At 38.1% G+C, this 17614-nt stretch overlaps 1 protein-coding gene across 8 annotated transcripts in view; it reads right to left on the reverse strand.

Annotated features, from left to right (window-relative positions):
- Positions 1-17614, reverse strand: part of LRRC28 (leucine rich repeat containing 28) — a 52398-nt gene that overhangs the window by 27411 nt on the left and 7373 nt on the right. For 4 of the 8 annotated variants that reach the window (XM_071441250.1, XM_071441249.1, XM_071441251.1 and 1 more), the window contains 2 exons: positions 15996-16033; positions 14716-14853 (listed from right to left, as the gene is read on the reverse strand). The exons of 1 other annotated variant lie outside the window; for it this stretch is intronic. In XM_071441250.1, coding sequence (XP_071297351.1) covers positions 14716-14853; positions 15996-16033 — 176 coding nt within the window. Of the gene's footprint in view, positions 1-14715; positions 15976-15995; positions 16034-17614 lie in introns of those variants that run through there. 3 more of the 8 variants (XM_071441254.1, XM_071441253.1, XM_071441255.1) reach the window with 2 other exon arrangements.

Raw genomic sequence — 17614 nt, forward strand, 5'->3', positions numbered from 1 at the left:
ACAGGGAGAGGAAAAAATTGTTTATGCACAAAGGTAACTCAAGGCCATGAAACTATCAGGTTTGCTGTTTTCTTGGTTTGGGGTTTTTTGTTTGTTTGGTTGGTTTGTTTTTTCAGAAGACAACCTATCCTTTCATTTTGCTCTAGTGTGCTCTGCCTATTTCACTGCCCCACAGCAAGGTACTGTTGTTACACAAACAAGAGATGTGAAATTAATGTATTCATATTATTCTACGGTTTTATTAAATGATACCTCAAATTTTGACTAGAGCAGCCAAAATTAAGTAGAAAGAATCAAAATAATACTTTATCAAATATATTGCATGAAAAATTCTACTAGCACTCTACAGAAAAAGTCTCTTATTTATGGAGTTTTCTGCTGTTATCTTTCTGTTGAGGAGCAGCTGTTTTCCTTTTTCTGGGTGGTAAGAACATAAACAAAAGTGACATGAATAAAGCATGAGACCTGCTATGTTTCTCTTGTTTTGTTTATGTTTGACTATCTTTACTGCTGCACATCGTCCACCATTCAATGTGCACTAATATCAATACATGGAAGGGGGAGGGAAAAGCCTTCCAGAAAAACTTGGTGCATAAAATACAGAGCTGATGATTTGAACTCACGATGCCAGACAGCTGAAGATGGCTCCTTAAATACAACAAACCAGTACTGAAACCAAGGCAAACAAAAGGAGCATCCTAAGGAGAGATTAAGGACAGCTCAGGAAGCCAGAGAGACAAGGCTAGTCCTGGCTGTAAATTCTAGGACAGCTTTTTCCTTTCTTCATCCAAGGAACAACTTGAGATCAACACAACAGAGTGGTCTCTCTGACAAACACAGATTAGTGGCTTCTAACTCATTACAGCACTGGTGTCTAAATAATCCAGACAAAGACCAATCTGTTGTGACTGTTGCTATCAACTGTTTCCAGCCAACTCACAACAGACACATCTTTCTTCTTCTTGAGGTTAGTTAGGGTTTTTTTCTTCCTCTCCACTAAATGCATAACAAAAGCAATAGTCCAGGTTCAATTTTCATCTTTCAGTGGAAAGTACTGTTGTAGCAAGGCAATTTATGGCTCACTCGTTGTACTACTGGGAGACACCACAGAACACCCTTCCCTGAGGGTCAAATTTGGCCTTCCTAACAAAAAGATGCAACTATAAATTTGTGTGGGATAAGGAAAAGAATCAAAGGGAGATCTTTAGCTTGGAGCCACGTTTACAGCAGTGGAGTCACTATATTTGTTTTTTTAAAGAATGCTACTGGATGGGACTGTCTTAAGTCCTAAGAAAAGAAGAGTTCTTCCAGGCCACTGGCAGTTACTACAAATTGCAACAGTAATTACTGGGGAGGGACTGGCTAAACCTTACAGGAAATATTCCCACTATAATAGCCATGAAAACTATAGATCCAGATATCCTTTTCTAGCAGCAGCACCAGGAGATTCTCTTGCACCTCCTCACTGTCCCAGCTGTCTCTGCTGAATTCAGCAGCCTGGAGAATTCACCAGCCCAGAAGGGGAGGCCGGAGCTGCTATAGTGACATGGTTACTGCATGAAAAATGCTATGGACCAACTACTAACAGTTTTAAACTAAGATTATCAGTAAAAAAGAAGACACCTGACTTCAAGCAACACTAGCATTGTCCTGATTTTATAAATGCTGAGAGCAAGTCTTGCCTTAATCAGTGATAGTTTCTGCTGTTTAGTGTTTCAAAACAGCACAAAGCAGACAAGTACAGCTTGCAATTACACTCCAAACCCCCCATTCGAGTAATCCTGAACTGCATTCCTTTACCTACACAAATAAATAGTCTTAGTTCATAAAGCTCTCAAAAGTTAAATAATTATCAACTAGAGTACACTTGCACTTACTTGGCATCAAAGCCTTCCATCTAGAATGACAATTTAATGCAGATTTGGACAATGCTAAGGTAAACACAAGTCTTTATTTTAAATACCACTGCAGTAAAATTAAGTTAACTGAAATACAGGTATCAAACTCTGTGTGTGTGACATGAACCACGGGAAGGTTAATCTCACATCATACCTCGAGTTCTACACATTCTCTTCACAAGCTTTTTCCATTTAGATTTAGTGTCAGTAAATGATGCATTTTATTTTGCCTCAATTCATTTAATAGAGCAGCTGAGTAAAAACAAGGACGTCAATAACAAGCAGTAATTTAACTCTCTCACAGTGGTATGCAGAAAACTAAATTACACTTGGTCAATATGGTCAAAATGGAAATCAATATATTATAAAATTCTTCTATTGCACAGCATTAACAGTTAGTGTTTGCTCCCTTTCAAAGACTGAATGACTTTGTTCTCCAAGCTTCCCTGAGCACTCAATCCCTGCTAGTAAATTGCATTTGTTTAATGCACAAGTAAAATCAACTACCTGTTAATACTGCTAATCACTGTACATACCTTAGGGAGAGCTTAGGGAAAGAAAGGAAAAAAAACAAGGAAACCGAAGAGACAGAAAGTACATTCATAGATAACTTTATAAATAAAGACTTTAGAGTTTAAGGGGGAAGCCAGTTAACTTTTAAAACCCAGCGCTAGAAACTATAAAAAATAAGCTTCAAGAGCTATTTTTTCTGGTCAAAAATGTTAGTTTAGTGCAAGCAAAAAAAAAAAAAAAAAAAAGAAATCTCACAAATTTCAAATTAGTAAGAGGTTTTACGGTTTTACATTAAATATTACTAGCAAATTAGTTTAGTTAGAATTAACAGATAAATTTATTTTGAAACAATGTCAGTAAAGGCAGCAAGCATGGACATAATCCCCCTGAAAAGCTGTTTTTGCTTGGATGGATTACTTGAACTTGTCTTAGGACCCTCCCAAAATAAGTCACTGCAGGAAAACCAAGTTAAGAGCTCCTTGGCAGTCCAGCACACTGAAATCACTAAGGCCTTTCTGAGGTAAACCTGGAAACTGCAAAGCAGTTACCACCATTTTTTTTTCACACATTTACAAACTGATGAAAAATTTCAGAGAAAAAAACACCTGCAGTTTAGTATCTGTTCAAAGCTGAGGTTCTCTGAAAGCCTGACTAAACACCACTGAACAGACTGTTGGTATTAAAGACGTTCTCATACTACAGAAAGCTCAACACCATCTGTATGGGAAACATCTTTCTCAAAATACATCCCCACCTCGGAGGTTTGGTCTCAGCCTTATCAATACACATCTGTCCTCACCCGTGTGAACAGCTATTGGCAAACGTTTATGAGAGACGCCCTTCAAATTCCCTTGAAGTTCAGTTTTACTTTAGGGTAACAGCTCTAACCCAAAGACTTTTACAAGTATTTTAAAGAGCATCTGTTTTGAAGTTGCAAAAGCGAGAGGTTCATATATCTCACATGTGTTTGAGCCAGGCAATCAGTAAAGGCTTATCTTTACAATCAGATAATCAGCAGAAGAATTCAGTGATGACAGATGAGTTACAAACCAACTTTTTCTTCAATTCCTTTACTTAGGAAGCAGGCCTGAGATGAGGCACTATAGGCTGACTTGAGCTGAGGTTAATTTCTCCGAGGGAGACTGACTTAGTCCAAGTGCCACCCTCCCGCTGCTCCCCGATGGAGCCAGGCCGATGCACGCATTGCACAATGGAGAACCCGCCTCTGACAGCCCCGGGCGCTGCTCAGAACCCGACTGCTGCCAGCCCCAGCAAGGAAAAACCCTGCTATCAAATTCCAAAGGGGAGGCTTTGCTCTGCTCTCGGTAAAGGGTTCAGCATGTTGAGGGAAGAAGTTTCAAAAGCAGGGGAATGACACCTTAAAAGAAGTTGCAGTAACTTAGATGAATTTTCTTTTGATGTAGATTTTTTTTTCTTATGTAACAATAAAGGTAAAAGATCCTAAAGATTCCTTTTTTGGTTAGATTGGACTTTTCCTACAGCATAAAAGCAAACTAAACCCCCCACAATATCCTTAACACACTTTATCATAATAAACACAACAGTGATTACACTCCTGATGACAGTTGCACAGCAAAGCAGCCAGACAAGCAACGAGCCATCACACTTCCTCATTTACCCATCACACTTTCTCATTTACAAAGATTATCAGAGGTGCCACCAAGAATTTTGGAGGTGGGAGGGGATTTGCCAGAGCTATGAACAGAGTAATGATCTATTAAGCTTTATAGCCTACTCTGATAATCCATAAAATTAAAACAACTAGAAATGTTAGGTTTTATAGTCTTTATAGATTTCTAGATACATTTATGTAACTAACACCTTCAAACACTCCTAGCAAGAATACACAGAAATACTGCAAAATGAAATTTCTTGTAGTCTGTTTTTGTATATGTTAGATTCAACTCCACAGGAATAAGATTCACCAAAAGCAACAAAAGACCCTCTACTTCTTCCTCTCATTTGCTGTGCAGACAATAAATTCACATAGAACAAACACCACAAACGGAATAATGACTGAATTCAAACATAACTGTTGCCACTTCCAGACTGATTTTTTTCTGTGGTATGTAACAGTGTCACAATGAGTCCTCCCCATAAATTTCAAACCCAGGTTTTCAAACAATCAAAATGTAAAAAACAAATAATTCTATTTGACCTCCATTATTTAGGTCTGTGTGCCAGGTCTAATCAGTTCTCACGAGCACATTCCACTCCTTAAAAACAGACTGTAGAAATACATATATTTCAAACTAAAAGGAACACAATGCATTGTTTTGATGCTACAGCCTGAAGCCCTTTATCTGAGTTTTATCAAAGTATATTCTATCACTGATCAAAGCAGCAATGACAACTTAATGTTCTCTAAAGTTACATATTGCTGTATAAACTTCCCACTTTTGTCTCGTGGCCCCTGGCTCTGCATGACATTGGGGGGACATTCAAAGGTCAGGAGATTTCCTTTCCAAACCCTCTGCTCCTAAGTGGCAGCTCTATCCATGGCAGGAGTGGGGAGAGGAATTCCATCAGGGCTCTGCTCCCATATACCCTAGAAATTTCAGGTTGTCATTTCTTCTGTCAGATGTTTCAATGACAGCTTGGTACATTACTGTATCAACTATCTGTCTGTCTAGCAGCATCTCCACATCACCCTATTACTCATTTTATTGTCATCTCAAGACTGCTTCTCACTCTAGTATTAAAATCAATATTTAATCTTAAATTCCTTTCAATTTATTGCTTTGCATACACCATGTAACTAGCTTTTAAAAGCAAAGTCTGGAAGTTACTTGGACATGAAAGTCTCTCCCTTTTTTTAAAAAAAAAATCTGTATTTTAACAATTCACTGAGAAATCTCAAATTGAGTTTACTAGAAAAATGTTATGCAATTTTATGTTTAATGAACTGTGTTGAAATGAGTTGTACTTAAGACTCCTTATTTAATAAAATGGCATAAGAACACAACATAACTACCACGTTTCTACAGTCATATTAAGACCTCCAACATCTTCACAGAGTTTTAAGCTTCAGATGAATGGTTGTCAGGATTACTTAAAGCACTCTCAACATCTTCAAAATTCCTGCCTACCCCCACAAACAAGAGGAAAAGCCCTGGAGAAACGAGGCTTACAGTCACTTGAGAAATCAAGGACTGCTGAGCAGAAGAAGGAGCCAGGATTTGAGAGGCAGCACCAAATCTCTGAACAATAGAGAATCCAGTTAAATCTGCTCCCATCCTCTCAGGAATGTGAGAATCATCCAAGTATCCCCATTAGAAGCAGCTCCAACTCCTTTATCTCCTATCAGAGAGCCCTCGAGGGGAACAGCTCTGGGGAAAGCCCATGGCCCAGAGCTCAGCAGCAGACGTGTCCCTGCAAGGATTCTGATTTTCAGGAGCACTGCTAAGCCAGAAGCTCAACAGGCTTGGGAGCACCACGGGCAATAATTAGTTTGGCTCTTCCTGCCCCATCCCGGTTTCACCTACACCTCATCAGGTTTCTTAGGAGCTCCTCTTCAAAGGAAGGAAGGAATGGGGAGGGGCTGGAGGGGGTAATTCTGTGAGTTTGATGCATGGAAAACTTTCACTAGGATCTCACATGGAACAGAAGGGAACAAATGGCAGCATTGGCCCATTCTCAGAATCCAGTTTCTAAATGAAAAACATGAGGATCTGGGATTTGGAATTGAGAATAAAATCAGAACTGAAAATAAAAAAATCGGGCAATAGCAAGTCACAGGCAGCCTCACATGGATACAGTGTTACCCTCAACAATCTATTAATAAAGTAATTAGTGATCAGAACTCAGGTGATGTCATTCTGAGATGTCTCTGTCCAGACAGGTGATGCCACCGTAACTATCACTACAATCTGGCAGCCAGGAAGAATTGCCAGATAAAAAGGGAATATTTTAGTAAGTCTCTGCCCAGATCATACAAAGGAATTCCAACAAAACAAGGATGTCTGAGATGCTGATGTACAGCACCCAGCTCCCAGACATTCCTGGATCTATTAATGAACTCAGTAATTACATCAGCATACTGCTCATGCTTAAATACAGTCAAAACTCAATCAGGCACAGATTTTTTTCAAGTTAAAGCATCACCAAAGCTAGAGGCCAAAAGAAAAAAAAGTGTGATTGAGCCAAAATCATTATAATCTTGCTAAAATGTGCAAGAAAGAAGAAAAAAAAATCAAAATCAATAAAGTTATGTTACAGTTTTGAGTGACCTTTAAATATTACAAAGCTAATATTAGAAAACTGAAAACACTTGGTGGTCATTACCTTGTGCTACAATAGGATTTTAGGCTTCCAGTTATTGACATGAAGCCTCCATGTCAGGCTTCAGTTTCAGTGTGTGCCTCATCTTTTTTTCTGATATGAAATGACCACAGAAGTTAAAATCTGTTTCATAAAATTGCAGGTACTTGAAAATATAATGCACTGAACCATATCACAATTTCTTTTTTTAACTAAGCCTATGCTCATTAAAGGAGCCTAATTTCTAAATACATTTTCCAGTGATTACTCAAAATTAGAATAGCAAATTTTAAGATGGAATTTTCTAGTCCAATAAGCCTGATACACAAAGCAATATTTGAATCTCTAATTTAAATGTTACAATGAGAGACACTGATGGCTTCCTCCAACTGGTTCCCATTAGTTTTCACATTACTGAATTACAACACATACATACTCAGCACATGCATTTCTGAGGACCTGCTGTGCACCACCAGAATGAGGAATACCAGGAATACCGCAGGCCATTGTTCAAAGAGATACTTTTGTTGGATTTTTTGTTTCTTAACGTCATTTCTGCTACAGTTACGGGAAATATTTCAGTTCCAGTGCACCCAATAGAATCCCATCTGGACGAAGTGTTGGAACAAAAGCCTACATTGGAACAACATTTTAAACCATAAAATATAGGTCTGGAATTTTTCTGCTATGTTTATACTATTTTTGTTACCAGCATCCAGTGGCATTACGGACCTTCCTGGTACACTGAAAAATGTTGTATGATAGTAACAAAGAGGCTTTTAAAAGCCCCTCAACAGGGGGGAAGTGGAAAAGAAAATAACACTAAGAAGGGGCAAGCAGACAAAGAGAGAACAGTGAGCAGCTCTAAGCACAGATGACTCATTCTGACATTCTATACAGGTGAGGGTATACAGGAAAAACTTCAGTTAAGGAAAATTTCCAGGAATTTAGTGGAATTCTTTTATTCTCTGTCTTCACTTCCCTCCCCATAAATTTCAAGCACTCAGAAATACTAGTAGTCCTCCTGAGATTTTAACCCAAACCAAATGTTTGAGCAAGGCAGACTGTTATAAAATCTCAAGCAACCAACATCCTTTAATTAAATAGGTACCAGTGTGTTTGGACGTGCATGGAAGTTAATCCATAAGGAATACCAGCTGTACAATACACGGCCCTGTGCTTTGGTCACCTCTGGCTGTCTCAGAGCCCAACCCCTATCATTTCCCATCCACGTTGCCATTTTGTTCCTGACTCCTCCCTGCTGTAATTCCTTTTTTTTTCCCCTTAAAAAAATTTAGTCCTTAAAGACTGCATGGATAGAGCTGTACTGGAGTTTATACAAAGCCAAAACATTTAAAAGCTTTTCCTCCTAGAAATCTAAGGAATGACTTAGAGATACTATCAGGTATTTTTATTGTGCTTCTGGATTAACACAGCATTATTACCAAAGCCTTACCAAGCCTGATGTGAAAAACACTACACAGTAACAGGCAAGTGTGGGTAAGTTTTGTATTGATTTAGGAAAAAGTTATAATTAGTTGTTGTTGAACCTAAGAGGTAATGTAAAGCTTTGTATGCTGACCCTTGGTTTTCTAAAGCAAACTGAAGCTAGAATTGAGTTATGAAACAGAGCATATATTTTACAGATCTCTGCAAAGAAAACCTTGTTTTTAATAATTAGGCATCAACTCCTTCACAGAAAACAACATATTATTATAATAATTAACATTTTTATTTAGGAGGCCATGCTCCTTTAAATAGTCACATACTTCCAGAGTGCAAAGCTCATGTAACCTAATCTGTGTTTTCCTCAAATCCCCACAAGTCCATTTACTTAAAAACACCACGCTCCTGGATGGGTGCCTGGCGTACCAAACCTGTCCCGTCGTGCATATTTTTATCCATGTTACTAAATTAGGAAAGCAGAGTGGACTAAGGTTATGCCAACTTGGAAAAAAGAACAGGGTCTGCATCAGTTTGTGCCTTTGCTTTTAAGCTCAGAACCACTATAAAAAAATTTTGAATTTTATTAAGTATCAAAGCAATCTGCCCTAACCAGAGACAATAATAAAAGCAGAAGGGAAATCTGGGGAGAAAAGGTAAGAAGCCAAATTTATTCCCCTGATTTTGAAGCCTCTAAATCAAAATGTGGAGCACAAGTTCAAAAAAATGAGTAAGGACCACATACTTTCATGCCAGGGTCTAGAGTAAGAATTTAATTACTGGCATGCTGCACCCATCAGTGGAAATCTACTGTGAAAAGAAGGGAGGGAAGAAGTTGTGTTTATGTGCCTTTACTTGAGATTAACTGAAATCCCTTATATTGAGTTCTATTCAGAACTCTAAGTTGGGTATTCAAGAAGTCTTTACCAGTTAAATACTGGTATGAATAGTAAATACAGATATTGTACTTTACAGCAACATTAAAAAAGTGAGAGAAATGAATATGCGGTTTTCATATCTGGAAGTTTCTCCTGCCCCCAATTAGTGAAGCAAATGCCAAAGCAAAGCAGACTTTGCAATAATCACTCAACATTCCAAGGGTTACTGTGTAAACAGACAAAGCAGCAATCAACAATTATCGTTTGATTTATAATTTTAGTAACGATGGAACCTTCCTTGTCATTGCACTGAAGTTACCTGCGCAAGAGAAAAGGATGTAGTATTTATCTATAAAAGTTATGTATTTCAAAATTCATCTTCCTGAACTCTTCCAGCCTTCTGGAAGCACAAGTTGGTTCAGTTACAAAACTCACTGATCTTACTGCTATTAATTTCCTATTAACTTAGAGGGTTATTCATTATGGAGACATAATTATTAATTTCCTAATAATGGGTGGGAAGACTCAATCCTCCCTAACATTAAATATGATCAGCCTCAAAAAGGTGTGGTCTTAACAAATGGAATGGGAACACCCAAGTTCTATTTCTGGCTAACACTGACTCCTGCTGTGCCCTGGAGCAAATCACTTCTGTTAAAAACACTTTTTTTCCACTCTGTAAAATGAGGATAACACTCCCTTATCAGCTTCACAGGATCTTTCTCAAATGCTTTGAAGATAAAGTTTTATAAGCCTACAAATGTATTTTAATGAGTCTTAAACTGATTATATTTCTAAAACAATTTGCCTTAAAAAGGAAAAGGATTTGAAGAGAACTGAAAGGAAGGGTCTCTGTGCTGTTAACCTCCCCTAACACTGCTGCAGTTTACACTTTAAATACACCAAAGGCACACAAATTCATTTTCTTCCAGTCTGCCTGAAGGAAGCAAAATGGCAACAAGTGGATGCAAGCTGCAGAGCCTGCAGAGCCAACCCAGAGGTGTGGATGTGCAGGGGAGCCACACTTTGCTTCTGCTGGGAGGAACCTGCCCTGGACTCTGGCACAGACCTGCATCCCTGCAGACCTGCAGCTGCTCCATCACCTGCACTTCCTCTGCCATTCCAACAAGCAGCAATCCCACTGCTGACAACAAACTTGCTATTATTTGGTCACTTTTTTTTTTTTTTTTCTTGGTCTATGCACTCAGCTCTTGGTTTTTAAAGTTCCTGAACAACAAACACAAAGGGAACCATGGTCTAGCCCATGTAAAGACAACTGCTGATTTTTTTTCCCCTCTTCTTAAAGGGAATTTTGCCAAAAGATGGGCTGGGAGCATAAACCATACCCTCTTCTTTAATTACTTAGCTTTTGCTCTTGACTTGGCAAAACATTAAGCTTTTCATTTCAGTAAATCTATAATTAACTCCAGCATGTGCTGAGTAAACATAACCTCACTTTTAATTAAATCTTAGAACAAGATGGTACAAAACTTGCTGTTTCTAAAGAGAAGTACCTCTCAAATAATGGGAAAAAAAAATCTAATCCTTGTCAAATAAGAAACTTGAATCCAAATTTGAGTATAACCCACCCTCTTTTAAGTCATCTGTTCCCCAAACACGCATTCCAGCTATAAGACCAAAATGTAAACCTGAGGAGCCACCACTACACTTCAAAAGACTCCTAAGCTAAAGTCAAAGCAAATCTAAATGGTAACAGCAAAACAGAGAACCTTGACTTGGGTACTCTTCAAGAATAATTTTTATAATGTATCTCACTGGATTTTTTTTTTCAAATGACACAATAACTATTACACAAAGAGAAATATTATTTCTCAAGAATGAAAGGAGCTGAAGTATCATTATAACCATCAGAAACAAAGGGGACCCTTCTAGTTAGTAATTTGTGAGTGAGAGAATTCAGAAAGATTCAGAAGATTTCCTTCTGACAGTACATGCATATAGAACTAACTCTACGATTCTAAATTAAAACGAAATATCAATTCACTGAACAAAAGGAGAAATCTCTGAAAAAATAAAGTTCAGCTACTGTGAAAACACAGTGTCATGTCTAAGTCAAGCTCTTACATGAACTAATGTAATAAAATAAAATAACCATCTTTCATTTGTGCTGACTTCTTCCAGTAACATCTTTGGTGTCACACATTTCCAAATGGCCCTCAAGAATTTAGATTATTTAAGTGCTACATTTAAATAGTAGAAAACTTGACAAAACTTACTTCATGTTCAAGAACTGCATTTACCAGAGCCAAATAAATGAACTAAGAAACTGTTACAGACAGCAGCTACAAGATTTACAATTTGCAGAACAAAAAAATGTTGTGCATTTAAATGAAAACAAGTCCTCAAGAGAACTTTAGAACATTAAATCTCTTTTTACTTATCTGCAACTCTTTAATCAGCTCGTCTCTGAAAGGCAGAACCTCTCAGGGATTCTGATTACCCCAGAATGTAGATACTGAAGACTCTGCATTAGGCAGAAGCTGGTCCCCCTATTAATCTTATCTAAAGTATATTCAAAATATGACATTAAGAGAATTCCACAAAGCATTTTCTTCCAGCCATTTGCTATTATATTTCAGTCTCAACACACTTATTCTGGACAAATGTTTCCCTTTAATTCTCATCAAGTTCAGCCGAGTCACCCCGAGCAGCTCTCACAACAGCTGCAGGAGGCTGATGGAAGCCCCTGAGCAGTGGCAAATCAAACAGAGCCTTGAGGCCAAAGCTCACATCTGCCCCGAGGGTGGCAGCGATTTGGGAGCACTTGCTGAGCACAAAGGAAGGATCTCACTCACACTACCAGAGTGCCACTGCACAGAAGGTGCTTCCCCACCTCCAAGGGACACCATTCCCATGCTGCACCTAATGCCCCTTTTCCATCAGCAGTCCTCTATTGCCTGATTTCTTCAGGAAGCTAAAGCTTATGTCTCCACACTGCTGCATGTATTTTTATCGTTCTCCCCCATCTCCTGCCTTAAAATGATTTTTTAAAACTCATTAACAATCCTGACCATACCTGAGAAAAGCAGAGTGGGTGTCATTATTAAATTCTCCCATGTTTTATTAAAACAAGCACTTCAGAGATTAAAACCTTGCCCATCTCAGCGCAGATAAACCACAGCACAGACTCAACTTCTATCAGAGTCTGAAGAATCTCTACAATCAGACCAGAGGCTTAAATCTAAATCTTAAATGCACACCGCTTCAATTAGTTTAAAATTTGATTTCTATAAGGCAAATCTTAAATACTAAAAATGAACATTAAGAGCACAATTGTGGAACAGAACCATTAAAAATGCATAATGAATCAACATATGCTATTAATTGCATTGTTTCTTCCAGCTCTTAATCACAATTAAGGAAGACACAGCAAAGAATCATTCTTAAGAATTAAAATGCCATAGAACAGTGGGGTTGTTCAGACACATAATAGCAAACATTTACCATCCAACTGTTCTGCAGCTGTAAGAAAGATATTTTTTAGCAACTGATTTCGGATATTACCGAGAGTATCTTCCTAGATATCCATGGAATTTTGAAAAAACTGACAGTACTTTTAACACCAGACACGGGGAATGGAGACCCAAGAGGAATGCCAGTGCAACCACTCTGAGGTAATTTCCATAAATGACTGTCATCTAAACCCAAAAGCACTTTTTAAATGCAGATCTTTAAATTCTGCACAAGTAGAAGCTAAGTCATATCTTAAATGGCTCCTTATTATAAATTAAGAGCCATTTAGAGCTGTCTTTCCCTAGCAGTGCAGTGTCTGCTGCACAGAAGCAGTGAAGACACAGTAAAATGATGCACTGCAGTGGAATCACATCCCATCCTAGTTCAGCTGAACTTTGCCAGCTTTCCCAACAGAATGCTAGCTGACACTATAATGAAGATTCATGCTACCAGTATAATTAAGGATGAAACAGTTCATCAAAATTTATTGTTTTGCTCCCCTTTTTCAATTGTTGAACATAAGTGTTATTTTGAAACTCTTAAGATTTTTTTTAATGAAGTCTTTGAAGTCTTCACAATTTTACAGAGAACATCTAAGAAAACATGCTTGGAAGCCCTCTTTGGGAATTCCTAAACTTCTGTTTAGGAAACAGTGCAATAGATTAACTCTCCAGTGGGCAAATGATGCAGTGTGAGTGAAAGGCTAATCCTGCTTGGGCTGGTAACACTTGTGCTACCAACCACTGACAGGGACAGGATTAGTACCAGCACTGGCACAAGGGACTCCACCACAGAGACCACACACTGCTGCAGTCCCCAGTGAACAAGCAATTCCTAAGCATGCAGACTTGTCATGCACACAAAAAACACATTCAGGGACAATGCTCAGGACCAAATTCTCTATAAACTTCAGGAGAAATTTAATGCAGTGAGTCTCAGCTGATACCAGTTCCTAATCAAATGTGGTAGACTCCAAATCAACTCTTCAGTAATGTAAATTATCCTTTTGAAAGTCTTTTTTGGAACCTTTTTAAGTTAATGTGTGAAGTTTTGCAGAAAATGTGTCACTTTTTCTTTGAACAAGTCTTTCTTTCATGGTACAGCACCATAAGGTAAATTATCTTTGAGGAACATAAAGCACACTCAAGTCACTCCTTTCTTTTGAATGTAGGACATCTGAAAATTGATGGAAATTTTATTGGCCCTGGGTCATAATGTTTAACAGGTTTATCTAATTTCATTCCAGAGCATTTACATAGTCATATACATTTTTTTTTCTTTCTAATCATAACCATCCTTTGACTTTTTTTAAGCATCTAGAAAAGTGCAAGGAAAGGACAGCAAGATTTCTGCACCCAAAACTTCAAGGAGCATTTGCAGAACATTTCTAGACAATGTGAACTTAAAACACATGAAGGTCACATTGAGAAATTAGTTAAAATAGAGCCAAGAGCTAATCCTGTTAGATTAAGTTAGACCAGTTTTTGAAATCATAGCCTTAAATTTTTATCATCTCTGCAGATCAAAAAATGCAAATACACCAAATGAAAATTAAAAACCAAAATTAAAAAAGTATTTGAAAATCACCATCATCTTATCTGAACAGATATAAGGGTGATAGAAGAATAATAATGTTATATCTGCTTATCAAAAGTATTTAGAAGACAAAAAAAAAATCATTCAAAATCTGCCTATGGCCAACTTTTTCTGATTTTGTGTCACATTTACTTTGAATAAGTTCTGCTTTTTTATTATAAACTAGTAAGACAAACATTTGTTATCTACTGTCACAATGAGCTAGAACTGCCATAGGCAAAGCTACTAGACATGTGTCTTTTTAGAAAATATGAGATTGGGGCTGTTGGGCAAAAAAAAAAAGGAAGGAAAGACCGGAATCCTTTCTATTGTGGAAAATAGGAAGAAACATCATTTTATCATAATGACAGTTGTCATTGGCATTTTGTGCCTTCTCAAAGAAGTTCAATATTTTCTTGATACGATGGCAAAGGCTGTTAAATAAATACATTTTCCCACTTCAGCAGCATTTCTCAGGACTCTGCAAGCACACGGAGCACAGCTTTTCCCTAACTAGAGCCCACTGGGAGCAGTACAAACTGCAATCCTGCAAGTGCAGGGTGCAGCACTCGGAGCACCAAGAGCAGATGACGTGGCAGTGAGGCTGCAGGGTGTGTGAGTGAGGGCTGTGAGCCCCCAGACACTGCACTCACCTGCAGGTAAATATTTCAGCTGGTTGTTTGCCAGGCGAAGGTGCCGCAAGGAGCGCAGGCGGCCGATCTCCGGGCACACGATCTCCAGGGCATTGTCACTCAGGTCCAGAAACTGCAGCTTAACCAGGGAGCCAATGGCTTGTGAGAGAACAGATTAAAGCATCAATGTGACCCAGGAGTGACATTGAAACCTTCACAGGACTGTGAGAGGAGGACAAGCCCCAGCACCCAGCAGCTGTGTGCGAGCACATCTCGAGGTGCTAGAGCCGGTCTCAGAGCTCAGTGACACCAATTGTGGAAATGCTGCTCTAGCTCACCAACAGCTCTGCTGGCAGTGACACAGGGGGACAAACACGGTGATGTACACAGGACTCCCATCTCCAAATGTAGCCATGATATTTTCTGAACAATCCTTTCCTTAGGATTTTTCCTCCTGAGAAGCTGAGAGGCCTCAGGAACAAAATATAACCAATGGTTATCTGCTGCTGTGGAATGCAACAGGTGCATCTGGGATTGGGCTCATGTGGTTGTTTCTAATTAATGCCCAATCACAGTCCAGCTGGCTAAGACTGTCTCAGTCAGTCACAATCCTCTGTTATCCTTCTTTTTCTATTCTTAGCTAGCCTTCTGATGAAATCCTTTCTTCTATTCTTTTAGCGTAGTTTTAATATAATATATATCATAAAATAATAAATCAAGCCTTCTGAAACATGGAGTCAACATTCTTGTCTCTTCCCTCATCCTAAGACCCCTGCAAACACCACCACATCCAGACCCTCCTCACACAATTCTGCTCTGAAACCACTTCTATTCCTTTGACTCTATCCAATTTACATTCAAAAAGAGCATAAATTGAACACAAATTCCTCAGGTTGGAGCATCACTGCAATTAAGACAAAGAAAAGAAACTAGTAAAAGTTCTTGCTCCTTTGGGTTTCAAATCTGTCATGATCTAAAGCAGCAGAATATTCAGTGTGGTAACTGCCTGAAAGCAGCAGACACTCTGGATTTTTAGTTTCTGCAGATGAGTGCCATTTAGCCTTTTCACTTTCTGCAATTAGAACTGGAGCAAACAGCATTTAGGTGCATTTGAGAATTCATTAAAAGAATTTAACATAGCATAAACAAGGACATTATCAACTAAAAGCTACACTGGTATATTTCGTATGAAAATCTTTAATGTTTTATGGGAAAATAAAGGAAAAATAGGCCTCTTCAAAAGAAGAAAAATGAATATTTTATGATTCCTGCCACTTATCGTGAGCTGGTAGATTACTTACCTTCAGGTACAACAACTATGTTATTTGAATGAAGGTACCTGGGGGGAGGAGAAAAAGCAGAGGACACCACCTGTTACCCTCAAGGACTTCTGCTACATAATCAGTTTGCAAAATATCCAGCTTCAGACTGAAAGAGCACCCTCAAAGCCATTCCTCCCTATGACCACAAAAGCTGTGGAAACTGTATAAACTGGCAATGGACAGGTACTTAAGTTTCACTTGGATTATTAAATGATTACCATAAAAATAAAAGAAAATTACATACAATTATGTAAAACAAACCATTCACAGTTACAATAATAACAGGCTTTAATTTTGCAAGTCATATGGAGGAAAACAAAAAGGGAAAAGAATAAGCAGAGAGAATAACCAGAATAAATCATATTTGATCACCAGGTTATTTGACACTAAATGCTGGCCAAGGTAAGCAAAAAAGCCCACACCCACACAAGTTATACAATTACAAACATTTTCCCCTACACATAAACTCTCACACCTTTAGTGAAGAAATAAGCACATGATCTATTCACTCAAAGTGGGTTTTTCAAGCTTAAAGTACATTTTACAAAAGAAAAACCCAATCTTGCACATGGTTATTTATGCAGCTACAGAGGGTGGCCAGATCTCTCACTAAGAATATTCAGCACCCTCTGATGGAGCACTTCCAGTACTTCTGGTAACATAAACACTGATCTTAGATTTTACACATTTCAGATTTCAAGCATCATTGCTGCAAAAGAACAATTGTATCTTGTAGAAAATAACAGTAACAAAATTTTCCAATCCTGATATCCAACTGCAAAGGAATATTGAGTACTCAGTGTTCAATTGCTTAGGCACACACGGAATGATTTTCATGGCATGTTTTTTCCCACTGTATTCCAAGAGCATTTCCTAAAGTAGGAACCTCTCTTTTCAGGGAGACAGAACAAGGGAAAAAATGTATAAATATTTCAACTGCATGGGGCACCTGAACCTTCTCTTTCTCTTTGAAAATTGTAGTTTGCTAAAAACTTAACAAACATAAGCATAGCAAACATGTTTGTAGAAAGATAGGATGAGCATTCTCTTATCCCTTCAGCTGCAGCTCCTGAAAATATTTGTGAACTACTTCACTTAAGCTAAAAAACCCCTGTATTATGAGGAGCTACACCTCATGGCCCAGCATCAGGAGCATGCTATACAAAGAAAGACACACAAGTGAAATAACTAAGGATGTAATAACTTGTAGGAAAATCAAAATAATTTGTCTCTCAAAACTGAAAGCTACTGTACCAAATTATTCTTTAAATAAATCCTTGTTTTGTGGTCTCTTCCCTGACAACAAAACACCTTTTATTGTCTCATTAAAAACTGACTTGTCCTATTAGAGCTACACGAACCACAGGCCCATTGCAGCTCTTTCTAGACCACCAGAATGTGTGGGATAAGGGTGGGACAACTGAGCTTGCTGAATACCAAATAATTAGGCTTGACTCCTATAAATCAGTGTTTGTAAGAAATTATTTTAAGCTGTAATTTAAACAGGTTTTCCCTAAAAGCAGTATCAAATAACACAGAGGTTTCCTGATGCCCAGTGGCAAATCATGATATCAAATATAAAAATATTAATTTTACTG

The sequence above is a fragment of the Agelaius tricolor genome, unplaced genomic scaffold, assembly GCF_023055355.1.
Source record: "Agelaius tricolor isolate 1412-34295 unplaced genomic scaffold, bAgeTri1.0.p SCAF_16, whole genome shotgun sequence".
In the NCBI taxonomy this organism is placed as follows: Eukaryota; Metazoa; Chordata; class Aves; order Passeriformes; family Icteridae; genus Agelaius; species Agelaius tricolor.